This window comes from Patagioenas fasciata, chromosome 8, assembly GCF_037038585.1.
Source record: "Patagioenas fasciata isolate bPatFas1 chromosome 8, bPatFas1.hap1, whole genome shotgun sequence".
Taxonomy (NCBI): Eukaryota; Metazoa; Chordata; class Aves; order Columbiformes; family Columbidae; genus Patagioenas; species Patagioenas fasciata.
The window spans coordinates 20640496-20667484 of NC_092527.1; the positions used below are offsets into that span (position 1 = coordinate 20640496).

The following is a 26989-nucleotide window of genomic DNA, read 5'->3' on the forward strand; positions in this document are numbered from 1 at the left end:
TTTTTTTTCCTACCTTGAGTCCTGAAATGACTATACTGTCTATAGGAGTATGAGTTGCAGCAAGCATGATATTTTAACATAAATTCACTGTCAGTATCAGACTGTGTCAGAACTGCATGTAGAAGGCAGAAGTTCAAAAGGGTGGTGTAAAAAGATAACCATGGTAAGTGCCCAGAACTGTGAATGGGACCTTGCCTGGAATCACTGTACTTCCTATAGCCTCTTCTAGTATGTCTTGTATTTTCTGTTGGTGCTTAGAATGATTTAACACTCGCCATTTCTAGTATTGCTGCTATGCTGAAGGAACAGTGGTTCTTCAGGTTCTCCTCTGTTACCTGCTGACTTCTGTTTATTGTTACATAAAGGAAGAGTCTTCCTTAAGTTTCAGGGTAGAGAATCTGCTCCTCTTTTGAGATGAACACCTTAATTGCACACAAATACAGAAACAGAACTTTAACAAACATTGATCCCTGAATTTGAGAAGAATATGTCCATACTGCTTTGGGAGAATGTTTTGTTGTTCAGATGTAGGGAAATCCTTAAAGTGATCAGTGAGGTACTTTACCATGGCCTGTCTGCCTAGAAACACTTAGAGATGTAGCTGTGCTATGGAAGGGAAAGAGAATTCTGTAACTCAACTTCTTTGCTAAATTGCAGTCACATCACAAGAAGAACAAAAAGTTTTGCTCACTGAGCTAGTCATCTTCGGAAGGTGAGGGAGATGGCTCTGATGCAGCTGTTACAGAGGAGATGGTGGGAGACTCATCTGGTTTTAGTTACTTCCTTGTGTATGTTTTGACTTAATAAGTTTTGGTGCTTTAGCACTTACTGCTGGTACCTCATGTTGGCATTATCCAACTTGTCTTCAATTGTAATGGTATTTTCATGCTCTGGTCTTAACACAGAGCTCACTGCCCACTCTGTTCTTGCTGCCTAGCTAACTTCCTTCCCGTTATTAGAGTAGCCAGTAAAAATGTGCTTTCTGGGATTTCTACAATACAGCATGCCATGTTAATAGACCAACACTGTTCTAAATTTAGATTGTGCTCTTAATTAAATTCTGATCTGCTGAGGGTTCTGTCTCCTGTGTCAGTGTTACTTGTGCCTCTAATATAGGAGCGTGATTGTTTTCTGTATGAGTTGGTTGACTCTCCTTTCATGTTGAACCTTTTGCTTGTCTCAACATCTTCTACCCCTTTTCTCTTTTCTGTAACTCATTGGAAATCTATATGAACTTCAAATGAGATTGTCTTCCTTAGAGAGAAGTTTCCTTGCAGTATCTGTATAGCCTCTGTTTGTGTGCTGCAAACTAAAGGATACATTAAAAATAAAAACTGAAGTTTTGGAACAGTTTCTCAGCTGGTGTGAATTTCTACTTCTCCCAGTTAAAAATTCCCCGTTGTGACTGGGTACAAGGATTCCTCTGGGTTGTTTGTGGTCTAAGCATTGTATTCATGCTCTGGCAGTACATCCTATTTTAGCTCTAGCTTGAGGAAGTGCCTATGGAGAAGCTAAATTGTCCTAAAAGAAGAAGAGAGGAATCACAAGTTTGTAAACCAGGTTATGACAAGCCCTATGTTGCACCTCCATGAAGTGGAAGATTGGTGAGCCAAATGGTGAACAGATCGTTGTTCTGAGTCTGGCTGTACTGGAATTAAAGATCAGAGGAGGCAGAAGCTTTGCTTGTTTGAGTCTGGTCATACAATGGCTGCATGATTCTGGGCTGTATGGTGTGATTAGGAGTGTGGCTCTGGGGATAAGTTGAACATGGACATTTCTGCTCTCAGAGACATGCCAGTCTGTATGTGTGTTTGAGCTCTAATGTGACAATAGCAGGGAGGAAGGCAATGTTCAAGGTGAAAGCTGTGAAGGGTCAGCAGGTATGTGAAATAGGGAGGTACAACTCCACGGCCTGTACTGGGTTCAAGGGCTGCTCCAGAAGTGGGCTGTGGTAATGTGCAGGAGTAGCTGAGCCCACACCATCATGTTTCTTGGCTGGGATGTGCTGTCGTACACTACTCTGTGAGCTAGACTCTGTAGTAAGCAGCACAGAAATAATCTAGATAGTACCAAGGGAGGAGGGCAGATGGAAAATGTATGTGGAGACTGCAGGGGAAAGGGGTAGCATTGTAGTGCTGAGAGACCTGCCAGGCTCAGCTTGGACAGGATGACACTGACAGTACAGTGAAAGAGCAGAGAAATGCATGCTGAGACTGGGTTACCAGGAGTGCAGTTTAGTGTGAAGATGCCTTTGAACAAGAGTAGAGTCCAAGAAGGTTGGGTAATGTTTGAGCATTGCTCCCTGTTTGTTCTCCTTCCAGTATCTGAGAGCGCAAGGTGTGCTGGCTCTCGAGTGTCTCTTTGTCTTTCTTGCCTTTCCTCTGTGTCTGAGCATGGGTACACCTTGCCTTTCCCATCAGCCCCAATTTCAGCGTGATGGAGCCTTTCTCTTCCCCATGCTATGCACAGAAGTTCCCTCTTCTTTTTTTCAGCCCTTAGGGATGCCCCTCTCGTTGTGCTCTCCTCCCTGCCCTCTGATTCTAGTTGAAAACACACCTCTGCTTCCTCCCAATGTGAACACACGGGTGTTTTCTGTTTACCTCTTTCGTGTGGCTGGGGAAGTTGTACAGTTTTCTGAGGTGGGAGAGCACATAGGGGCACCCCCTTGCATCCTACATCTTGTGTATATGTATTCCTTTCTCTTCTCCTCTCCCTGTATCAGTGTATGGGGCAACTATGTTCTGACCTTGATGTTTGAGTGGAGAGGGGTCTTCAGCCCTGCCCCTTCCCCTGGTGTGTAGTCATGTTCTTTAATGGTGACTTCTCTCTGCACCTGCTGACATGTCTGTGCATTTCTGCTGCTGCTTATACCTGCCCTTAGGGGAGCATTATTCGCAGGGGGGCCCTTGCTGGCACACTAATGTGTGAATAGTTTCTGTGCTTTTCTTCTCATCTCCTCTCTTCCCTTCTCTTTCCCTCTCTCAATGGTGTGTCCAGAAAAGGAAGTCGAGCTCCAGTGTGCATTTGATGGTGAGCACCTCCCGTAAGCTGCCTGCGATTCGTGCGTCCGCCATTCTCATGCCATGCACGCTCGGCTTGTGCTCATCACCCTACATAGCATGTCTGTGCAGGGGGGCGGGGGGGGAGTCATTGTGCACTGAAAGGTCCATGTCCTCACTAAAAGGGCCCTGTAAGTGTTTGGCCCCTGGCCAGTCATACAGTTCCCATTTTGTTCAGAAAATTAACTGCTGGCAATGCAGTTTGACCTTGCCTGCTCTAAGTGTGAACCAAAAAAGGTACTGGTTCTCCTGGGCTCAGCAGAGCAGGTGTGTGCCTGGACAGGGGGCTTTGTCATTCTATTGCAGAGGTGCCAAAAAGAGGAGCAGGTGCTTTGCCTGGTGTTGGTGCCGTCATCCTTGGTGGGAGCCCTGCAGTGTAGAGCAAACTGGGAGTCGCTCCAAATGTTGCAGAGACTGATGGGGCCCCACTGTTCAGATGAAATGTGTGGGCACAGCACCGCTGGGCAGCTCAGAGCTGCTGGTCGCTTCTTTTTTTAAGCATACTTACTGAAAAGGTTTGTCAGAGCATTTATAATCTGAAACTTCCTTTTGTCCTGATCTCGTTTGTTTCCCAGCATGATCAAATACCCAGTAACTGCCTCCCCTGTCCCATTCATTTTCTTTTATTTATCCATCCAGATGTTTGACATCCGTAGAATTTGTCAGAAAAGTAGTCAAATCCAGTCTCAAGGGAGCAAAGAGAAAATTGGCCAGTGCCATATTGTAAGGAGTCATACACAGCCCATTAAATGATGCCTTTGTCTCTGACAATGAGATGTGAACAGTAACTAAACTACAAAAATGAGTTATTGCAGTATTTACATAGAAAAAGAACAGAAAATATTTCTCCCCTATTGCAGGTAGGAATAGGAATGTTATACTACTGAGAAAGCAGAATAATTTGCTTCTACATTACTATCTGGAAGATATTTCTCCTCTTCCTCCTTAAAACTATGTAAACACAAAAAAGTAATCTCAAAGTACTGCTTGGAAAATCTGATGTGAGGGACTGACTTTTCACCAGCCCCTTTATGAAACTCCAGGGCAGGAGTTTGCTGTGCCTTTCTTGCCCTTCTTTTCTGCCCACTGCCAGCAATACTTAAATTCCCTCTGCATGCTCTTTTAAAGCAGCTAGGATATGTAAACTGTGTGTTAGCCTCAAGAAAACATGGAAGCAGTGAAGGTGGCTGAATAACCAGAGACGGCCCATGTGTTGGTACTTATTTTCTTTTAGCTGGCTAGAAATGTGAGCCTAGCGATATGATCACTGGTCTGTTTTCTTTCTCTTGCACCCTCTGTGTTGTTTGTGCCTGTCTGTCTGTCTGTCTCTTGTCTAGCTCAGGAAGCACTGCCAACTGCTGTGCCAAAACTAATTGCGTTACATAGATCTTAAGAAGGGTCTGGCACCTTTTGAGGTGAATTGGCCTCTTTTAACTTGAGCTGTACCACTGTGAATTACCAAGGCTCGTAGCCTGCCCAGTGCCTGTGATGTTGGCTGGCAGCAGGAGGGGAAGGAGGGCAAGAGTTGGCTGTAATACCTGGGGCTCTGAGAAGGGCAGGCCAGTCTTCCAGGAAAGGCTAAGTGACCGTAGACACAAATGTATGTGGGAAGCTCAGTATGTCAGATACCTCCATCTGAGAAAGAGACATGAAAAATGCTTGGGCTAAGTCTTCTGCCTCTTATTTCCTTGGGACTCTGACATGGAGTAAAATGCTATGTGATTCTGCACTAGCAAACGTGATACTCAGTCTTCTTCAGCCCACTGGCTGGGAAAGAGTAGATGGAAGTCCTGTGTGTTCAGTGCAGCCTGAAGGGTAGGCTGTGTGCTTTAGGTGTGCGTGGGTTTGCACTTTGAAAGGTGACATCTCATGCCTAGCAAGCTGATGTCAACTTCTTTACAGAACAGTGGCTTCCTGGATCATTTTTTTTCCCCATTTGGCCTCAGTTATAAAGTCTTCTGAAAAAATCAAAGTATTTTTGTATAGCTTCTTGAAGTGTTTCTCCTTTCTTAGCTTTGGGAATGAGTGTGTCATGTGCTCTTTTATTTTTCCATGGACTTTTTAAGAATTCATTCCTACCTTTCTTTTTCACTTCCTCCCCTCTCCACCTGCCCCATCTTCCTCTTCTGTTTCTCCCCTCTCCCTCTCCAAAATGTATAGCTAAGCCAAGGCATGCTGCTTGTGAAGAAAAACTGAAGTATTAGTAGGTGTTTGTGAAGTCTCAGCCTCATAGGATCTGTCTCTGGTTGACACAGTTAAACCTTTGGCAGATGTTTTTTCCAGCTCAGCATTTGACTTCTGTATTCTTTGTGGTGATTACTGGGTGATGAGGGTCTGATGTTTTGCAGTACGAGTTTGCACTCCCCAAGAACGGTGGGATGGAGAGCAGCTGCAATGGGGTCACACTGCTGTGATCTCCCATCCAGTAGCCTGATGTGTAAACCAAGGAGTCTGAGAATGCTCCTGCAGTGCTGATTTTGATGGTTTTGGTGGTGACTGGCAGGAAGAGATCTATACAGCTGGTGTGGGAGTTACATGGCAGTGTAACTGTGGGCCTAATTCTCCAGCAACTGTCTGGATTTGTGGACTAGGAACTATATACTAGTGGACACAGGTGTGTCTTCCTGCATAGACCTTTCTCATTCTGATATAACTGGGGTACATGACTCGATGGGACGTTTCTTTGCAGCAAACTGGTGACTGTCTTACTGTTGTGCTGTGTGAATGCAGGAAATGTAGATTTTATTCTTCTACCACAGCTACAAGAGAGGCTGAAGAAGGGAAAGATTAAAAGCCACTGGGTACCATCCAGCAGACTCGCTACTTGGGGAACTGCATGGCCTTTTCCTTGCCTCCCACCCCCATCCCTTTCCATATTTTGGTCCTGAAGTCTCTTTGTTCAGGTCACAGCAGGAACACAACACATCATAACTCACTTTCCTCTACCATTTCTAGAGCTGACCACACTTTTTCCTGCATCAGTAGATTCCCTGGGACCCTCAGCGTCATCACATATCTAGGACTGTTCCTGCACACTTTCGGACTCCTCAGATACAACTCCCATTTGCCCCGTTTGCACCATGGCTATTCTGTGTCTCTCACTTCTGTAGTCACTTTCTCTCAGGACTGGTGCCATCACTCATTCTTCTTCACCAAATACTTTTGTTGGTACTCATTGCAGGATTCTCCCCAACCCTTTGGGCTGCTGCCTTTTTCCTTTCTGTTTTCCTTCCTTATAGCTCTAGCAGTCCATGCACATTTGGGTTTTGGTACATCCCTTACAACATCTGTTGCCTCTGAGGAAAGGATGATGTCCAGTGACCCAGGCAGCACTCCTCCTTCCTCCCTCTTCTTGATGATGAGCCTGTGGGGAGGGAGGGTCTGAGATGGTTGGGATTGAAGCAATGCTGTCATTTTCTTGCTGCCTCTGCTGCCCAGCAGGGGAACTAAAACCGTGTTTTTCTGTCTCAGCCACAGAGCAACAACAAAACCAGTATAGTAAGCACTGCAAAAGAAACACCCCCAGTGCAGACGTCCATGGTATCTTCCCCAACCACTATTTTTTTTCCTGTTTGGTTTAATTTTGATTCTGTCCTCTCCCTTTCTCTCCTTCCCCCCATCCCGAGTGCTGCTTGTGCTGCTCTGTTTCAGCTTGTGTTTTGGCTTCGTTCTGTCTGTGTCCCTGTGCTGCTGTGGGGCCTGATCACAGCCTCACAGGCTTTGGGTTGGGGGTGCTGAGCAGAGCTGTGGTTGGATGTGGGGATCGCAGCTTGCCTGGACTTCCCCTTGTGCCATCCCTGTATAGTTCTGTGTGTCCCGTTCAACTGTTCCTGCTGGCTTTGGGGAGGCTGGTTTGGAAGAAGAGAGTGGCAAGCTCCATCCACTCTCCAGCACCCAGGAAATGGAGGATGGACTTCAGGACACCACAGAAGAAAGGGCAGGCAAAGGGCTTTTAGAGGAATCCTTTGATGGCCCGTTTGGCCTGCTCAGTTGTGTGGTTGATCCTACGCAGCTCACTGGCTTGCTGGGCCAGCATTTTCTGTCTGGGCTGTGTGCAGTGGGCTTTGTAGGGTGCCCTGTGCCTGGTACGAACAGCACAGCTCAGTGTGATCTGCCTCTGTACACTTGGAAGATCAGGCAGCAGTGCAGTGGGGACAGAGGTAGATGGTGAGTGTACGTCACTGCACTGCCCCAGTCCCTGGCGCCCTCGCTGAGCCACCCGGCCAGGGTGACAGCAGTGGGAGGAGATGGTGCAGGATGCTGAAGTCTTGTCCCAGTAACGAAGGGATGAGTGCAGGAGCCAGTTAGCACCCATAGGCCTGGTAGCTGCTCTTTGTTGTGTGTCTCTGGAGAGTTGGATTTGGCATTTTTTGGGGGGTGGGAGGGTGGGATTTGATGTTTTTGTTCTTTGCTGTAGGGCAGAGGGTTCTTGGGACACTTCATAATTTTCTGTTTTCCCATCACTGGCTTTGTTTATCTGGTTTTGATACTGAGGGAGCCTTTCTAAATTATTAATTATTGTTGTTATTATTGAAATTGGATCTCATTTGAGAGACATTTAGACAAATGTGCCTTTTTTCAGTTACCTTAGCAACTCTTCTCTGAGAGGCATTGAGGTGGTCTGGCTTATCCCCTTTTTATTATGGAAATTATGAATGTCCCTTTTTTAGGGTAAAGTACCCAGCAAACTTTCCAAAAAACTGGGAGACAAAGACCCCAGCCCAGTATTATTCTTTCCTCCCCCTCTCCCTCTTCTGAAGCGTTCCCCAGGGAGGATGTTGCTGAGGGTCAGTACTTCACAAGCGGCTGCAGAGGGGGCAGACTGGCTGCTCGGTTGCCTTCTGGCATTTGTGCCAGCCTGGCTCACTGGAGGGAAAATGAGAATTTGGGGCAATTTCAGGGAAGCTGAGGGCTTTGTCTCCTTGCAACTGTAGCTTTTAGTGCAGCCTCTCTCTTCAGGAAACCTTCTGTGCAGGAAGTATGTGTGCACACACACAAGCACATGTGTGCTGTTTGGAGTTTGTGGTTTGCTTTTTTGTTTTTTTTTTTTAAATTAATGTCGGTCACCTTTTCTCCACTTGTTGGGGAGTGAAAATAAATAAGAGAATGCTTTGGAACTGGAGTTTAATGATTCTTCCATCCTTTCCTAGGAGCCTCAAACAACTGTTGTCCATAATGCTACAGATGGCATAAAGGTAAGGGATGGGAGTGTTGTCAGAGAAGTCTCTGCTTCTCACTGTTTGTTCTTCTCTTTGTGTGTCTTAATGCAGTTTCTACCTTTCCGACGTCTGGTTTGTAACGTGCTCCCGTATACTGCTGGCAGTGGATTAGGAGGGTTGTCTTGTATGGCTGTGGATCTCTGGAAGAGGCTGAGTAGGGACAACTGTTGAAATACTGCCGTGTGTAATCGCCACTCTCTTTCATTTGTGGGGTGGAAAATACAGGCACTTATGCACTGTTTTTTTTTTTTTTTCTTCTGGGAATGGAAACCTGTTCCTCCAAGAAAGCCACAGGAAGCTAGAGGAGGGTTCCTAGGCTATCCTTCTTCCAAACAGAAGTAACCCCCATTTTATCTCATTTCACAGAGTTTGGTAACTTCTGTCCCTGTAAAAGTTCTGGGCAGATGGCTTGAACACGCAAAAGCTGAGCAAAGATGCTGTTAAGTTTTGCTTAATTTTTGGCCGGCTTCCATCCAAATCTTCCTTTTATCATCCTCTCCCTGCCATACCTGCCAATGTTTATGCGCTTTTCCCCATCTTCCTTCACAAACAAATCAAACTATTTACTCATGCTCACGACTGCTGATGCCAGGTAATGCTCTGTTCTGCTGTGCAGGGTTCCACAGAGAGCTGTAACACCACGACTGAAGATGAGGATCTGAAAGGTAGGTGTTCTGCCTGTGACTTCTAATACAGCTAAGTGCAGGAGATTCAATCATTGTCCTGAACTAGCTTCCCAGATTTCTGTGTCTGACTCAGTTCATAAGATTGCCATGATGCTGTCATTCCTGTCACAGTGGGACCACGCACAGGGGAACCAGCCGACTTGGCCTCTGTGGTATATAAACACCATTTGCCCAGAGCTAATTTGTTTTTGTCTCAGAGTGGGAATTCTTTTTTTTGCAAATATCATAATCTGTTCATCTCCAGTCCATTTCTAGGCTTGGAAAATCCCTACCAGTCCCTTGATGTTTGAAGTCTGGTTGTGTTTTTGTGCTTCCCTGTAGGTTACAGGGAGTTGAAACCTCTGTTACTGCTCAGTCTTCCTTCTCACCCCTTTCTGGGAATCTCTTTAGTGACATGCACACACTTTGCTCTTTTTTTTTTTTTGGGTCTATTTTTGTTTCTGAGATGAAGATCATTCTCAGCCTGTCATCTCTGAATGGGAATGATTTTTCATGTCCTTGACTGATACCTCAGTTGAGGGAGAGGCTGAGAAGAGATTTCACACCTTTCAGTGTCCATATCATAAATATTCTGTGCTTGTAAAACTCTTTAGATGAAAGGACTCCAAGTTCCATATCTGTTCATGTTGTTTGAGCAGCTGTGCTTTCTCTGACCTCTCTAAAGAAGGACAAACAGACATTTTCCTGAATGAGCAGGTTCAGGATGGGTGAATGCAGTTTGCATTCTGAGGCAAATGTGTTAGTAGTTTGCATTTTGAGACAGTGATATTCTCATTGTCCCTGTAGTCAATCTGAGTTACATATCCAGGGAAAAATCAGTGCTGACCCCATGGTGTAGCCACAATGTCACCTCTGTCAGCAGGGCTAGTTCTTGTCACTTTTCCCATGGCTTATCACAAGCTGCTGGCTCCTCTTCTGAGGAGTCACTGGGAGCAGAAATGGATTTCAGTGAGTAAGTGAGCTCTGCAATACAAGTTGTTTCAGAGAAAACCTGACTTCCTCACAGGATGGTATTCTGGCCCCTACCTTTGTACCAAAGAGTAATCTGATTTAAGAACCTAACTTTGACGGAAGGGAACTGGATAATTTTGGTAGTGTGGTAGTGAAATTGATTTATCTAATCTCTCCTGGATGTCCATGTAGAACAGATATTTGTCCAGAACTTTGTCTCCTTTGGCAGCTTTTGTTCAGGAGAGGTTCCAGACTTGAGCCAGTGGTCATGCAAGTCAGGAATCCAAACGCTGTGAGGAGGGAAAGACTAGGACTGGAACAGAAGGCTGGGGGGTGGGGGGGGAGCAGCTGGCCAGGGCTAATTCTAGGAAGAATTGTATAGGGCTACATTGCTGCAGATCAAAACTGTTGTGTGGTTTTTTTTTTTGGCAGAGTTCAGAAAATGTTGTTGATTATAATAGAAGGGAGCATTTGAATGGTGGTTGGGAGGGAAGGAGCTTGCACAGTAATAGCTTGTGCTATGGCCAGCTCTGGTAATTTTAGTGCTTCAGTTTTAAGTGTAGCAGTATTCGCCAGTGTTCCTTTTCAGCTCCTGCCCCTCCATATGTTAAGCTAAGCAAGACCAAAAGGCTTGGGTGTGTTGGAGTTCTTGGTGTTCTTTATAGCTATGACTGTGGAAGGGGAAGTGATAGTTCAATTCCTCTGCCAACTTCTTGTTTTCAACAGACAACAGGTTACACAGATCTGTTCTGCTGTGCTGTAGGAGACATGTTTTGATCCATCAGCGACAGCTGCCTGAGGGATATGTTGTTTCTACTGTGGTGGGGCTAAAGGCAGTGCCCCCCCACCCCTGTGTCATTCTAAATCGAACAGCAGGTCCTTGTTGTAGAGCTGTCTACTTGGCTTTGCCCTGGAGAATACTCCTGCATGTTTTGTGCCCAGCATTGTGGTTTCTTTAATGTTCTCCTATTTCCTTTCTCTTTTTTTATTTACTGAACTTGCGTGTTTTGTTTGTGTTTGTGTTTTAATTCCCCGCCATGCTAGCTCCCCCTCTCTCCACCGGGGACGGCAGCTCAGTGCTTGAAGGACGGAGGCACAGTGAGAGCAAAACACAGACTGAGTCCATGCAGTCCCAGCTTTCTCTCTGTTTCTCAGCCAGTAAGTCCAGGGGTGCAGTGCTTCACAGCATCTTTTTCCCACTCCTCCCTCCACCTTTCCCATTTCTCCTTCCCCAAGATTTTTCCTTTCCTCAACTTCCCTCCAGAATGTTGATTTTTCATCTCCAGTACTCCAGAAAAAAAAAATCATCTCCCTTCCTGCAAAATACCCTCCTTTGCACACTGAAAACTTCCAAACCTTTCCTTCCCTATTTGAAAACAAGCAAACAAACAAACAAAAAAAAAAACACAAAAACCCCCCAAAATAATAATAATAATAATAATAATAAAATAACACAACAAAACAAACGAAAACCAGAACCTCATCCTAGCTAATTTCATTTCCTTGTTTTAATCTGGACGAGACGTGGAGTTCTCTGCAGTGACGCTGCCTTTCAGGCTTTCCTCAGGCAAGTCACTGCATCTCTTAGTTTTCCTTGTGGTAAATGCGGTCTGCTTATGAAGGGGGTGTGTGAGGCTGAATTCGGTCTTGCTGGTTAAGAACTTCGGAGCACCCAGACATGGATGGTGCTCAGGAAGTACGAAAGGAATGAGAAACTGTTTTTACAGACTGCTTCAAGGATGCTTTGGAAGGGAGGCTGTGGCCACTGGAAGACCCAGGAGCATTTCTGAATCCATTGTCAGGTGCTCCAAGTTAAAATCCTTAGATAAGTGTTGGCTCTGAGGGACATTTCTCTGTTGTGAGCTTTACCTTGTGTATCTGTCCTGCTAGCTCAGTTAGCTTGCACCATGGTTAGTCAGCCAGTTATGGTACTGTCTGTCTGATCTCTCCTGAATTGGCTGCCTCTGTAGAGGCCTGTGGCTGAAAAACTTTGAAAATGGATATGAACAAAGCTAGTAGGTTGGAGAAAGTCTAGTTGGGATTCCCAGCCTTTCCCCTACACAGATATACTGTACTAGCTGCCTGACTATTTAAAGCTATAATGGAAGGACCCTTAATATGAGTTGAGAATGTCTGTAGTATTTTATTCTGTTCAGGTCAGTCTGCGAAAGAAGGAACAGGCATGCCCTTTTCTGTCTCCTCCTCTCTTCCTTCCCTGGTTTCCTGCACACAGCAGCAGTGTCTCTTATGATGCAGCAGTCAGAACCTCTCTTGTTACTTATTTTTGAAGTGGCTGTAAGGATGTCAAACTGCTGGTTTGTGAAGTGCAATTGGAAAGGTGTTTTGCCCAGCCAGAATGGAAGGGAAATGATCTCTTCTCAAGTCCTTTTTGCTGTGTACAGTCCATCGTTGGTTTTTTCTTAACTCCTTTCTCTGGCGCATAGCAAGGCCCTGCTTGGTACTCTGGGGAGTGCCAAATCACTCCTCTTGCCAAGTGAGGCAGCATTCTCCCACCCTGCTCCCCCCCCAAGTTGAGATTTGCAGTGATTTGGATGCCCTACTTTCTTTCCCTTTCACTCATATCTCGTACTTGCCCTCGTGCTGCTCTGTCACTACTCCGACCAGTGTTTAGGTCACCCTCGAACTACCTCAGCAGCACTAGTGTGATTCCTACTGTGCTCTGAGGGGTCTTCTGCACCAGAGCAAGGATGGTCCCCTCTGAGCAGTGCCCAGCCCAGCTGATGTGTGACAGAGGCAAGAGAGTGGGTCGAGGTTGCTGGGATGTGGATGTCTTTGTGTGCCCACCGGGGATGGGGCTGTGTGTGTTTGTATTTCTTTGTTGGTTTTTATTTTGCTTTCTGTTTTTTGTTCGTTTATATTATTTTAATGCTTACATTTGTTTTGCAGCTACACAGTCTTGCGAAGAGAAGCTTCTTGCCTGGGACAGCCCAGGGCAGACATTGGAGTTAGAGCGTGCTCGGTCGGAGCCTTTGCTAACTCCAGTAGTTCCCTTTGTACTTAACCGTGCACCGTGTAAGTTAGCAGCTGGGTAGCAGTAGTGGAGTAGTGCAATTAACGCTGGTTACTGTAGATGTAGCGCTCCCCCCTTCTTCTCTCCACCTCCGCGCCTCTCTCCTCCCGTCCGTCCGCCAAGGCACGGAGCGCCCCTCTGCGCTAGCGCTGCGGCAGGCGGTGCTGGCGGCGGGGTCGCTGCCCCCCGGCAGTGGCACTGCGGGACCGGCGGCTCCCGGGGCCGCTCCCGACCGGGGCGGTGCCGGCTGCAGGAAACGGCGGCGACCGCCGGGAGGCGCCGCGGGGCCGCCGGGCCGGCTTAAGGGCACCCTGGCTCCCTCCCGGTGCCCAAACGGGACCCCGCTGGAAGTGCTGCCGGCGCCTGCGGTGCACCCACCCTCAGCCCCGGTTGGCGGTACTGCTGCAGCGCTGGCTGTGTGCTGTAGTGGGGCGGCCTCGTAGGATACCCAGAACCAGACAGTAGCATAGCCGCGAGTCACACTTGTGTGTCTGTGCTGGTGCATGCTTGCCTCCTTTTTGTGCCCCTCTGCAGTGTAAGTTAGGAGACCGCAGGGATTCATCAGGAGTGGCAGGCGCAAATGCCTTTCCCTGTGACATCCCGAGGCTCCCTGTCCTTCAGAAAAAACGTATCTCCTCCTGTGTGCTGGTTGTAGCTCGGGACATGTAGTAAAAGCAAGAAGACGAGCACAGTCTGATGGAATGGACTTGTGTTGAAGGACAGGGTCAATGCCACTACATAGTGACACTTGGGAAGGGGGTGCAGATCTCCTTGGCATGAGTCAGCCCGTGGTGTCTGTGGTCTGTAGGTTTCTTCACTCATCCCAAATGGAGCCTTTCCCATGGACTCCATCTTCTGGACACTGCACTGTGTGCTCTGCATGGCAGCGAGGTCCAACAAGTAGTCCTCCTTCATGTAGAAGCAATTCCAGATGACTTGCTTGTAACATAACCCACTGTGTTGTTTTGATCCATTCCCTGTATACGTCTTTTGGATGGGTAAAAATGTGTACAGCCTGAGCAGCAAAACCAGATCCCTTACTATTATGAGCCAGTTGTCCCCTGAGATGTTTCTCTGGCTGGTGGGGTAGTATAATTCTCTTAAATGATTTCCAGAGTGTGTGCAGACATCTTTTGTAGCCAGATTATCATCTTGTTGCTCTTTAGGTGCACTTACCAATGGTGGGATGAGATGCATACGTGGATGAAAGTTTACAGGGGAGGGCAGTTCAGACTAGCACCTTCTGGCATTTAGAGTGGAATTCATCTTCCCTGACTTAGACATCTAAAGATGGTAGGTTGGATTTAAACACAGTTTTCCTGATGATAGGCATCTGAGATATCTGAGTTGAGACTTCTAGAACTGCCTATTTCTTTCACAGCCTAAAGAAGGAACAGTCAGGTGACTGGTTCCGTTTCAGACATCTACATTTTAGATACCTAGGGGCATATAATGGTAAGAATTGTAAATTATTTGGTAACATTGAAGATAATGCTAAAGCACCTCCTAAATGCTTGTATAATGTGCAGAATATCCTACCTACAGGGAAAGTGTGGGGAGGGCTGAAGAGATGTGAGGGTGTGCACACAGATTCAGACATATATATGGTGCATATCCAGTCGTAGAACTAGAATTGTGTTATTTAACAGAGCCAACACAAACTTTGCAAGTGTTAAGGACTCTTGAGATCAGTATGGGTGACAGAACTCCTCAGAAGGGATGGGGCCTGGGCAATTGGCTGTGGGAAGCCAAGAGAAGAGAGTGCAGAGGTGCTGGTCAGAGGGGACCAAATAACAGCAAACAGCTAGCCCCCATCTTCATTCATCTTGAAGTCCATCATGCTGGGTTGCGTTAACAGCAGTGCTGTCAGAGTGCTGAAAAGAATTGTGCCATGGAGAATGACAGAAGTTAACCGCTTGAGGAGCAGAATGCACTCTAGTATATAGCTAGGATTTGTTTGTCCAACCCATCCATCCTGCTGCGGTTGTCTTTCTAGCTTGCAGAAGTCATCCCTACATGTCCCAGTTGCTTGTTTGCAGCATTAATAATAGCTGAGGTTTTGGTGATGGTGATAGGCAAGTTGTTGGGAGACTTTTTCAAATTAGCTCGATTTGTGTGGTGGCCATTTGTATATAACTACTGTGGTGAAGGATTTCCACATCTTAAGCTGCCAGACAAGTGCTTCACTTCAGCAGGTTCACTGACATTCATTGGTCAAACTCCCCAGAAGCACCTCAGACTGTCACTCAGGAGGCATCTCTGGTGCCTTAGACCTTACTCAAAGAAAAAAATTGTATATGACATCTTTATTCTTTTCTCCCTGCATTATGGGATCACCATTCCCCTTTCATACCATTGCCCCCTTACTCTCATGTGGATGGTTGTCATTACTGCATATCTCCAGAATGCAGGGAGCAGCATCCTATGAGATCTAGACTAACGGTGCTCCACAAATTGCTTGTAGGAAGCACCAATTTAGCCCCATATTCCCATTAAAGTCTTATGCACAGTTAAATTGCTCTTTCTTCTTGTTCGCAGTGCGTAAGCAAGAGATCATTAAGATAACAGAGCAGCTGATAGAAGCCATCAACAATGGAGACTTTGAGGCTTATACGTAAGTACGGATGTCTTCTGATGGGTTGCTTGTCAGTTTGTGTGATGTTCTGGCTCCTGGGTATGAGGAGGTGTCATGCAGTCAGGGATGGTAAGAGTGTTATGTTTTTTAGCCCGCATCAATTAGGAGTAAGGATATGTTAGAGCTCTCTAAATGAACATCAAGTAGAAGTCATGTATCAAACAGCAACAGGAGCGACAAAAGGAAAATGTTCCAGCTTTGTAAGAAAAGTAGAGGAGAGGGCAGGGATGGGCAGAAAGAGAATAAAAGAAAAGCCAAAATCTAGAGTCTTCTTTTATGTGAAATGCCAACTAGCATCAACTCTATGTTGTTGCAGTAGGACTGAGTCCTCCAGGAACTTACTCCTTGGAATAGGGAAATAGGTGGACACAGGGTGTGAGTCAAATGCTATATCAGTGCTTCATTGTATAAATAGCCTGTGGGCTCAAATGTAGACTGTAAACCTGTGGTGCTTTTCTTTGCAGAAAAATCTGTGATCCCGGCTTGACTTCATTTGAACCTGAAGCACTGGGGAACCTTGTTGAAGGAATGGATTTCCATAAGTTTTATTTTGAGAACTGTGAGTGGGTAGATTTGGTAACACCAACAGCTTTCTCTCTAATATTCCTTTATATCACAATCTGAGGGGAAAATTGTCCTTGTTTTTACTGGCTATCAGAATCAGCAAGAACTTGATTGTGTGGGGGTTATGATGCATTCATAAAAGCCAGCATCCTTTCTCTCAAAAGCTGTTTTCAGCAACAATTTCAATTTTAACCCCAGATCCCTTTACTGTATGCATACAGTTCGCCTGGTGCAAATATTTTGTAAGGGTGGACTGCAGGAGCTTTAAAAGTTTGAGGCACTGGATTTCCTACTGATATAGAAATGGAAAAAATGAGCATATTTTGATGGAAATGACATGTATGTTTGGGGCAGACATACTGAATGGTCAGACATAAGGATAGTCATGCACAAATCAGTTGTGCCTTCACTTTGAGTTTTCCCTGGATGGTTTCGAATCTCTTAAAAACTAATGAACCCATTACATGGATGCAAGGGTCACCTTGTCAGCCTGGGGCAGGAAAAAGAGTTGGCAGAAATGTTATCGTTTATACTAGTGGATTTACCTTCCTTCCTGGATGTCTCCATAGGATAAGATAATTAAAATTCAAGTCCTGATCTGTTCAATTTGTTTATTTTGGGTGTTAGGTCAAGGTCCTTGGTATAGGCTATTCCTAATAGTCTAAGTATGCAGAGACTTTGTTTCTCTCAAAAGCCTGTTCTGGAGTGATTTTTACACTTCTCTGAGGCTTGTTCACATTTAATGCAGGCCTAGCTTAAAGATCTCCTGATTATTGACTCCTTTGCAACAATATTCTGTAATTACAAGATATTTTCCTATAACTGAAGAAACAGCAGCACTGATGTTGAAAAAGTGCTGAGTATGCTTTACAGAAGAAGTGGGAGCAAAGGGTCCAGGGGATTCTAGGCAATAATAAGTGTGCAGTTCCTTAGGAGAAGAACAGGTGATAGGGGAAAGAATTACTTGGATTTTGCCTGGAAAATTGCAGGAGCAATTTTTATTGTATCCCAGAATCCAGTGGAAGGTGAGTAGAATGCAAAAGAGGTTGGAGGATGTGGGGGTCTGTTCTTTCTTAGTAGTAAAATGGAGCTGATGGTTTTGTATGTTCTGCCAGTACTGTCGAAGAACAGCAAGCCAATACACACCACCATCCTGAACCCGCACGTCCATGTCATTGGTGAAGATGCTGCCTGCATCGCATACATCCGCTTGACACAGTACATTGACGGCCAAGGCCGTCCCCGCACCACGCAGTCTGAAGAGACCCGCGTCTGGCACCGCCGAGACGGCAAGTGGCTGAATGTCCACTACCACTGCTCTGGAGCTCCTGCAGCACCTCTCCAGTGAGGATCAAATACGGGTATGGAGTATATCATACAGCTAAGGCTGCTGTATGCAGGAATTCAGCTTTCGAGACTGTTCAGCTGGCTGTGAGAGAACCATTTCATTTGTGTGTAGGCTAAAAACTTCTGCTGCTGCATTGGTGTTCCTTTCTCTAAGCTCTGTGCTCTGGACTCAGTAGGATTATCTGCCACTCCTGACAAACTGGCGTCACATAGCAGACGGTTGTTCCTGAGCACAATTGCCCTGTGGCAGCAGCGCTTCCTCCCAGGTGCAGGGCTCTGTGCTCAGGCAGAGCACTAATCCAGAGCAGAGAGGAAGAGGATCTCATGCTGGGCACAGGTTTGCTGTTTCCCAGCTGTCAGGGATCTACTTTTACATGCTGGTGATTTCTTAGAGCTTTTTTGATGAGAACATCATAATCTCAAGAGGATATTGTAAAGTCTATAAAGAACAATTTCTATGCCATAAGGATAAAGATTTATTCATATAAATTTTCTGATTAGCAGAAGCTATTTAGCGTACAATGTTGAGAAAAGAGGTTAAAAAAAATATCTAAACAAATAGTATCGAAGGACTTAAAACATCCCCCAATTCAGCTTGCCACAATTCAGCATTGGAGGAAACTGAGGTTATAAAATTTGACACGAAGAAACAATTGTTGATTGCTCCTGAAGGACAGCAGATCCGTTTACTTCTCCAGCATTTAGGGGCTCTGGTTTATTGCCTTACTGATTTCTTTTAGCTGGGTCTACAAAGTCATTCTGCCTCCTTTTGTTTTGTGCTAAAGTATATGTTACATTAATTTTCAAGATCTAAGTTTCTTAATCTTAGAACCTTTTTACTAAAGACGTTGTATTTAAGAGCAAACACAAAACCCATCTACACCTGTGAGACAAGCTTTTTTTCATGTGGTCATTTGAGGATGAACCACCCAAGCATAGTTACTACTTGAGTGCTTGTCTTGTGTACTACTTGGGACTAAGCCAAGCGCACTTTATATTCTTAGGATTTGTGAGGAATTCAACCCTACTGAAGGCAATGGAAAGGAATGTGAACTATCGCAAGCAAACTGCAGAGGTCACAGATGGAATTTGAAAAGCAAAAGCCAGTTGGGGGCACCAGAAGCAGGGAAGCTTTCCAGAGAGCTGGACAATCAGCTGGATTTCCAAGGAGTAAGGCAGTGAGAAGGCTAAAGCCTTTGCAAGGAAACAAAAAATAACTTACTTGCATCAGTTTTCATCACAGAGATGTTGAGGCAGACTTCTGTCCTGGATTTAGTCCAAAAAATATGCAGAAGAAATTATTAAAGATTGTTTTTGGCTCAGTGCAGTTCTGAGGAAGCTTAGGAATGGAGAGTCTTAGCTGCTACAGAAGAGGTATGTTCCCTTCACTTGGCTGCTGAAATGTTGCAGCTCCTCCAAAAGTATGTGCTAGAGGGTTTCTGAAAACTATAGAGCAGAAGCCATTTCCAAACCACAGAATGTTGGTTAAAACAACATTTAAAAACCCCATAAACTAAATTGAAGTTGAAATATTTGTGCGTGTTTCTGGGTTCTGAAGGAGGTGTAACCACGTGCAATTATGAGTGGGTCAGTGTGGGCAGCCCGCATCTGAACACACTGAACCATTTTGGAACAGCACTGGCCCATATGCAGAGAAGGGTAAGGATGAAGAAGGAATGAGATGAATAAGAATGTTTAAATAGAAATGAGTGTGTTTTTCTTACCTGGAAGGCAGAGTTCAGTTCTGGGTAAGTCATCTTAAAAGGAAACTACAGCCATAATGAGGTTAATAAGAGGACTCCTGAAACGAGAAAGAAGATGACTAGTGAGTGAGTTTGTGACAAAGGTTTGCAAACTAAGAAATGGTAGAAAGAAGATTTTGGCTACACTTTCATGGCAGGACAATGTTAAACAAAAATGAAAAAAACCCAAACTTAAAACTAATCAAAATAAAACTGGTAATTTGACACAACTAGAGTAGCCACGAAGAGCCTTTGCTCAAAGCAGTCACTAGGGCTACAACTTTGCAAAACTGCAAAAGAGCTCATGCATTTGTTTAAATATTAAGAACATTTAGAGACAAAATTACTGAAGACTTTAAAAATAAAAAAAAGAAGTAGCCAATGGAAGTGAGGCCGAAACTGCTCCTTAGGACCAGAGCCTTTGATCACTCCTTGGGAAACTTCTTCAACTTCTGGGACATGTCACTATTAGGTAGTGGGCCCAGGTCTGCCCCAATCAAGCAAGTAATTCATTTTAGCAAGTAGTTCATTTTCATTGGCACATGCAGCCGCTTGGAAGGGAAAGCGAGTGACTCTTGTCTTTGTGGCTCTCCTCACGAGCCCCAGTCTGTGTTGTGTTAGGAAGGATTTCTGCCTGCACCAAATAATTAGCCTGTAGAAAACATGTTTTATTAATTATGTCCAACTAATGTTTGGCTTTATTTCTTTCCATCTTGCATCCCATTCTCCCCTCTCCTTTCTGGGTGGACACTACCTCTTCCTGACTGCAGCAACTTGTGGAGATACTCAGCTGGAGGGCAATATCTTCTTAGCAAGCGGCTCTGGAGTGCCTGAGTGACAGCAACGGTCATGTCTGTTTTGACATTAAAAAAAAATAAATACAAATTACAAACAGGCAGCAGCCAAATGCACGAAACCCTGCATGCATCTGATGCTCCGGGCGCTGCCTTTCTGTTGTTTTCCATGGATCCATCGTGTCTGTTTCTGCTGTACGAAGGTGTTTTTAAATCTAAAAAAAAAAAAAAAGGACATGTTGTTTGTATAAAACAATAAAAACCAGATAAATGACAGATTATCCAACGTGCCCCCTCCCCCAGGGCTAAGAAAATGGCAGCAGCTGGAACATCTTTCAGAAATGAAGTGAGGGGGAAAGCAAAAGTGAAGGAGAGCGAAAGAGAGAGAGAGCAAAAAAAGGAGGCGGCTTAAGCAGCGGATGACTGAACTGTGCTCCGCAGAGCCATGGTGGAAGTTAACATCGCATTCAGGCTGTGCTGCAACTTGAGTCAGTGAGAGGTGGCGAGGAGACCCCAGAGGAGCCAGGGTGAAGACTGGGGTTCAAGAGAGAGGAGGCGCTTCTCTTCCTGTTGCCCAACAGACTGACTTCAGCCTGAGTTTCTTCTTCGATCTCTGCACAGCAAGAACGCTATGGAAAGCTGGTTGCTTGGCTGCTGGATCCCAAAACAGACTTTTTTTTTTTCTTTTAAAGAAAAAAAACCAAACCGGGATGTTGATTTAAAACTAAAGGTGGAAGTAGGGATTAAAAAAATGGGTTTAAGTGAATATAACTTAAATAGAAGCTTGCTCTTCAGAGATACTGATTTTAGAAACAGCCACTACTTGGCCAAACATGGAGGTTTGAAGGCAGTTTATTTAATTTAACAAAACAAGAAAAGCATTGCATTAAGAGCAGAGATTTTAAAGAATGAGGGTACATGTATGAGATTTTCTATTTTTTTTCCTTTCTAGTAGCATAGTTGGGATCCACAGTGCTGCAGAACACGTGTTCCTTAGGAAGCAGGCAAAAAACTTAGTGTTATGTTCTTCATGAAGACTTGCACATACACTCCTATATGAGGCATAAATAGCGTGTGTTTTTTATACTGAAATATATGCACCCATAGAATTAAAGGGGTTACCTGGCCTCCTGCTTGATTTGTTTGGTCTCCGAGTTAAATAGCCGTGGGAGCCATCAGCCCTAGCCAGGTGCTTCTCCCCACCACTAACCCATCTGATGTTTGTAAGTGTCATGTTTCCTAGTGTTTATTTGGGTAATTTTTCTATTTTTTACAGTGATGTTGTAACACCGAAAACTATCAGATCAGAACATCAGCAACTGTAACCGAAGGACTCCAGGCCACCTCCCTGTGTTGTCTCTGAGTGTTAGAGGATACCTCATGAAGCAGAGGGGAAAGGGAATTAGTACATGGGATCGGATGTTTGTCCTTTGGTCCAATTCATCTTTTGTTTGCTGCAAAAGGAGTCCATTTCCTTTATTCATGGGCTGGGGAATGTGTTCTGTTGACCTTACCAAGGAGGGACCCTAGCTCCAAGAAGAAAACGGCCTTTCTGGTGGACAGATAGGATTTGTCTTGACCAAGGGAAGGCATCACTTGCAGTAGAGGGGAAGGGCTTTTACCTGAATTTCTGCCTACCCCTGATCGTTTTATTTTGGATCTTTTGAGGGAGTTAAAGTGATTGCACTGACAGCCTCCTAAGTATGAGGCAACCTTTTTACAGACGATGGAAGAGAAGAAAGCCAATTTGGAATTTTAATCCTTATTTAACAGAACGCAGAAAATAAAAGCTGTTGCACAAAGTGGAGTTGTCACTTTGCAACAGATAGCTTTCTGCTCCCTTTGTTAGAGAGGTGCTACCCCACGCCAGGGTTACATCAGCCAACCCCTGATGAAGGAAAAGACCATCCACGCTTCCCAGGTTTGTCTGAGCAAATATTCTTTTCTTCCTCCCTCCGCCACCCTAGGGAGGACTATGAGGATTGAACCCGCGGGAGGCAAACTAGGTTTTATTATTTTGAAACATTTATAAGACAGCACTAAGCCAGTGAGTGAAGCAGAAAAGTGAAAAGCCTTGATATTTTATTCAGATTTTTTTAAAGCCACAAATGGAGAGCAAACAGGAGATTACAATTATGTCATTTAAAAAAAGATAAATACAAAACATTATGCATGCCTTCTTTAGGTCTGATCTTCCTTGTCTCTTTACCTGATGATTATTAATAATTAAAAAGAAAACCCTCTGTATTAAGTATCTGCATCTTTCAGAGAAAAATCTAAAAAGAACAGAACTGTTGGATTTTTTGGTTTTGCACAGTCTTGGAGACAAACTCTTAGGTTTTTTGTTTGTTTTGTTTCCTTTTAAGTTAATGAGAACCTTAGCTTGGTATGGCCATTATCAAACACAGCTGTACACCTTTAGCATTCTTAATGTTCTCTTATGGGGCTAATATAAGCATCTATATAATATATATTATAAATATCACATTTTAAACAGGAAATGGAAGGCAGTTGATGCAGAATTTTTGCATGATATAGAAATAATTAAAGTTAGCTAGTGTTTGTTTGTTTGGTCTGAATGTTGGTAGAACCTTCATAGCTTTGTTACAATGAAACCTTGAACTGAAGATATTTAATAAATAACATTTAAACAGTGCAAAGTTTTTAGTGTCACGTTTTTCTCTTAAACCATGGGACAATGTGGAATTTGCACTTCTGGGATAAGAAGAATCAATCTGCACAGCTTTTTTTTAATATCAGTAAATCATGTGATTTTTAAAATGTCATTTTAAAAAGGACAAATGAAAAAAAGATCAGCATAAATAAAAACAAAGGGACAACAGAACCTGTTCAAATGAACTTTATGGCATTTCCCAGACAGACTATGGGATAATAGGGAAATGTTTCTGTTCCTGATATCCTCACCCTTGGCAAGCCTGTGCTGTTGATTCCTTGCTTGGTCTTTGTTTTCCTCACTGATCTTTCAGACTCTTTGTGAGAGAAGCTGCCTTGCCATTAGGTTTGCCTGATGTAAATGTGCTGAACTCAAGTTGGGTGGCAGCTCTTAGGTTTGTGAGCTGGCGTATTTCATGTCCTAGGTGGGATGCTCCTGTGGAGGCGCAGATCAAACCACTCACCTGTACAAATTTGCCTGCTCTAGCTGCGTAAGAGTGATTTCCTAACAGAAGTTAGAAATTAACTTGTTTTGTTTCTATAATGCCTCGTTATTTATAAGCATTTAATTTACGTTCCCTTGGGTAGGCTTTGTTCCACTCAGGTCTTCGCTGCTTGGGTGTTTTTCTTTTATTTCCCACCTTGTACTGGTCAGGCTGCTCTCTTGGGGCAGGTGTGCTCCGTGCTGGGCCGGCCTGGGCTGTTCCTGCCTCCCCCAGCCCGGCTGCTATGCCGGGACAGGGGTTGTGCTGGGGCAGGGGTTGCGGCTCTGCTCCGTGTGCCCGGGGCTGCCGCTGGCCTCAGGGCAGCCGAGTCACTACTGTAATTGCACTGAGGATACGCCTCTTGTTCTGGGGCTGGCTGCAGCTGAGCCTAGCCAGCATTCGTGCCCCCAGTTTGGCAGGCTCGGCTGCCGTCCCCTCCCTCTCTCCCAGCTCCTCTCAGGTGCATCTGGAAAGCACTGCAGATGGGTGGCTTTGCCTTATCGCCGAAAGAGTTCAGTGTGCTTAATCCCCTTTAACTGCAGCAATTACCTAGTAAATAGGTGTCAGTTGCTGCTGTTTAAAGAGATGATTGCTTTTGCTGCCTGATGAAACAGGAGGAAAATTGTCCTTAGTGTTTAAAGGGAGAAGGTAAGACTTCTACAGCCCACTTCACTGGGGCTGAAGACAAGCTGTTCATGGCCAGGAGAGATAGCTCCTGCTATTACAGTAGCAAAGAGAGGTTCTGCTATCATTTCTGACATCCAAAGCAGCACCACTCATCAGGTAAGGTCTCTCCTGAAGCAGTTACCCTTATCATAATGATCTTTGAAGAAACGTTGCAGTATGATCTGATATGCACTAGGAAGATACCTATAAAGTTAGTTATGATTTCCTGTGTTCTTAGTAGCTCTTTTAACGAGGACAAGAGTAATTTAAACACTTACTGAAAGCACAATAGTCAGACTAATGTTTATGTCAAGAATATTTATGTAGCATATATATAGGGCCTTTCAAATGGTTCTTGTGTGTGTGATTTAAATACAATTTTTAAAAGGTTATGGTGTTCCATGTAAGCTGTACTGTATGTCTTTGCTACTTGCAAGTGCTCTATTAGTCAGTCTTGGGCAGGGGCACTGAAAAACAGGATAGAATCTGCTCCAGGAAGGGTTCCTGTCTTATGTTTTGCTGTATTTTAGCTGACAGCAGGGATTGGGAGTGGTACTTATCTGCAATGTGATAGCTCCAGTATTGAGCTATCAAGAAGTGATATTCCTAGAAACTTATTTTCCAGTATGCCGTATCTGGTTAAATGGATGGCATTTTGCCATCTTCCTAACCAAGAGAAGTGTCTGACTGTGGTTTTCTAAGGTCCCTCCCTCTCTCCTAATATATGCACATGCAGGCTTGTACACTTAGGTTGATTACTCTGTGGGAGACCTATGATTGATGGTAGCTTTTATTGGCGTCCAAATCAGATTGCCCTTTAAACCAGGATTGGTCTGCTCTCGCTTGCTGGGCTAGCGGCACGAAGTCTGGCAGGATGTTTTTATGCTATAATATGTATGAGGTGTGGGAAGAAGCCTAAGCAGAACTAGACCTTGAGTCTCAATATCCTTTCTATTTTATTACAAAAACTCTAACCTTTTATGTGTAACTGATAATGTACACAAATGGATAGAGTATTTGACTGGCAGTCAGGAGTTCTGTGATCTGTTTCTGGTTTTGTTGTGGTTTTGCAGGGTGACTGCGAACAAGCCACTCGGGTGCTCTGTGCTTCAGTTTCGCATTCTTCCATGCAGATAATGAAACTGACCTCTGTAGAAACTGCTAGAAAAAACTGATGAACAGCGATGCAGAGCAGCTCAGTGGTATTGCTGCTACATATCAGAGATGGCTTTTTTTGTTTTCCTGAGAATTTGAAAAGTTTGGGACTACAGACTAATGCGCCTGGAACGCTTGTTTATTTGGGTTTGGTATACATATATTTTAGAGTTGGGTAAGGTGGTCCTTGGGGGCACTTAATGTGGACTGAGTGGAGAGTTATGAAGTTTTCCCTCGAGAGCCTTAGTGCCCGAAAACTCCTCACCTGCAGCAATGTTCTGCCTGCCAGTAAGAAATAGCAAGTTACCAGTTGGTGTGTAGTATTATGAAGAATTTCAAGCAAGCAATTTCTTCTATGCTTAACAAGTATTACAAAACAAAAATGCATATGCTAATGTTTTTTAAGACAACCTGGCCACAGTATAAGGATGTAAATAATTAACTCTGTAAAATCTGAGTCTGGAAGTTCCTTATGCAGCAGTGAGGTCCTCTAAAGCTCAGGTGGATGGGGGTAAAGGGAAAGGTGGTTGTGCCTAATCTGTGACAATTTACATAGTTCTACTCGTAATTATCCTTGAATGGATGGGCCGGATGAAAATTATTGACAAAAGCCTTTTTGTTAATGCATCATATGACTGCATATTGGCAGAGTTGGAATTTGGCCAGTTCTTGTTGGAATGAAATACTGTCTCATGATAATTTATTTCTCCATGTTTCTGTGGAAAAGTGTAGTGTTGATACCAACAGAGGACAGCAGGCATGAGTGGCATCAAGGCTGTGCTTCAGAGGCCTTGGTCACATTGGAACATCACAGAGGTTATATCAGTAATTACAGCAGTGCTACTCCTGCATGGTGGTTCCTGTTCCAGAAAGCAATTGTTTCTCACTACATGTTTAAAAGTTAAAAATAAATTGGAAAAAAGCACTTACACAAGAAGCATATGTTCTACTAATAGAATTGTAGAATAGTTTGGGTTGGAAGGGACCTTTGAAGCTCATCTAGTCCACTCCCCCTGGAATAACCAGGGACATCTTCGACCACATCAGGTTGCTCAGAGCCTGGTCCAGCCTGGCCTTGAATGTTTCCAGGGATGGGGCATCCATGACTTCTCTGGGAAACCTGTGCCAGTGTTTCACCACCCTCATTGTAAAAAATTTCTTCCTTAGGTCTAGCCTGAATCTCCACTTCCTTTGGTTTAAAAACATTACGCCATGTTTTATTGTAACAGGCCCTGCTAAAAAACAAGGCCTGTTTGAGATCAGTGACTCCACTGGCAACAACCATAGATTCTGCATCCCATGCCTTCTTGGCTGTATGAGATGGAGGAAGAAATACAGAGTTTTATGTCAGTTCCTGAAAGCAGTTAGGATATCTCAAACAATAATCAGGAGCAATGGCAGTCATGGCTTCCTAATAAGACTGTTGCATGTCATTGCTTTGGATTTATCATATTTTTCTTGTATGAAAGAGGTCCAAACTTTGAGATAGGTTGTCTTAAATGTTTTTAAGAATTGTAAAAAGATTTCAGCCTTGTTTATTCCAAAATAATATTAATGCTGAAATTATTTTAAATATTATAAGTCAGCAAGTTTGAACACTTTCTGATCTGTTACAATAACAGTAAATATGTTCCATACCTATTAGAAATACTTAATGGAGCTTCTACATAAACAGTAACACATTTAATCTTTTATACAGTGCTATACGTCAACCTTCCCTTTTGAAAGTAACAGGTTTCCTGATCCACGAAAACTTCAGTAGAAGAGAGCAAATAGAAATATTAATTGTAACTTAGTTTTTTACTGAATATCCAGGGAAGGATTGTTTGTTGACTTATGTAACCTTAAGAAGGAGAAGAAGTTCCTTCAGAGAAATGCAGTGTTAGCAGGGATGGCATGTGCTAAGTGAGATGGGCACAGAGCCTGGAAGATGGAAAGGGAGTAATAAAGCCAGGCACTTGGAGTGGTTTGGAGTGTGAGGG

At 44.3% G+C, this 26989-nt stretch overlaps 1 protein-coding gene across 13 annotated transcripts in view; it reads left to right on the forward strand.

Annotated features, from left to right (window-relative positions):
- Nucleotides 1–22688, forward strand: part of CAMK2G (calcium/calmodulin dependent protein kinase II gamma) — a 120057-nt gene extending 97369 nt beyond the window's left edge. Inside the window, exons 14-23 of one of the 13 annotated variants that reach the window (XM_071811826.1) lie at nucleotides 2998–3030; nucleotides 6531–6599; nucleotides 8210–8254; nucleotides 8895–8943; nucleotides 10960–11073; nucleotides 12823–12948; nucleotides 15485–15560; nucleotides 16046–16140; nucleotides 17261–17506; nucleotides 18497–19984. In XM_071811826.1, the coding sequence (XP_071667927.1) occupies nucleotides 2998–3030; nucleotides 6531–6599; nucleotides 8210–8254; nucleotides 8895–8943; nucleotides 10960–11073; nucleotides 12823–12948; nucleotides 15485–15560; nucleotides 16046–16140; nucleotides 17261–17493 (840 nt within the window). In that variant the 3' untranslated portion in view covers nucleotides 17494–17506; nucleotides 18497–19984. Of the gene's footprint in view, nucleotides 1–2997; nucleotides 3031–6530; nucleotides 6600–8209; nucleotides 8255–8894; nucleotides 8944–10959; nucleotides 11074–12822; nucleotides 12949–15484; nucleotides 15561–16045; nucleotides 16141–17260; nucleotides 17507–18496; nucleotides 19985–20004 lie in introns of those variants that run through there. The other 12 variants (XM_065843480.2, XM_071811828.1, XM_071811827.1 and 9 more) reach the window with 12 other exon arrangements.
- Nucleotides 22689–26989: the final 4301 nt, after the last annotated feature.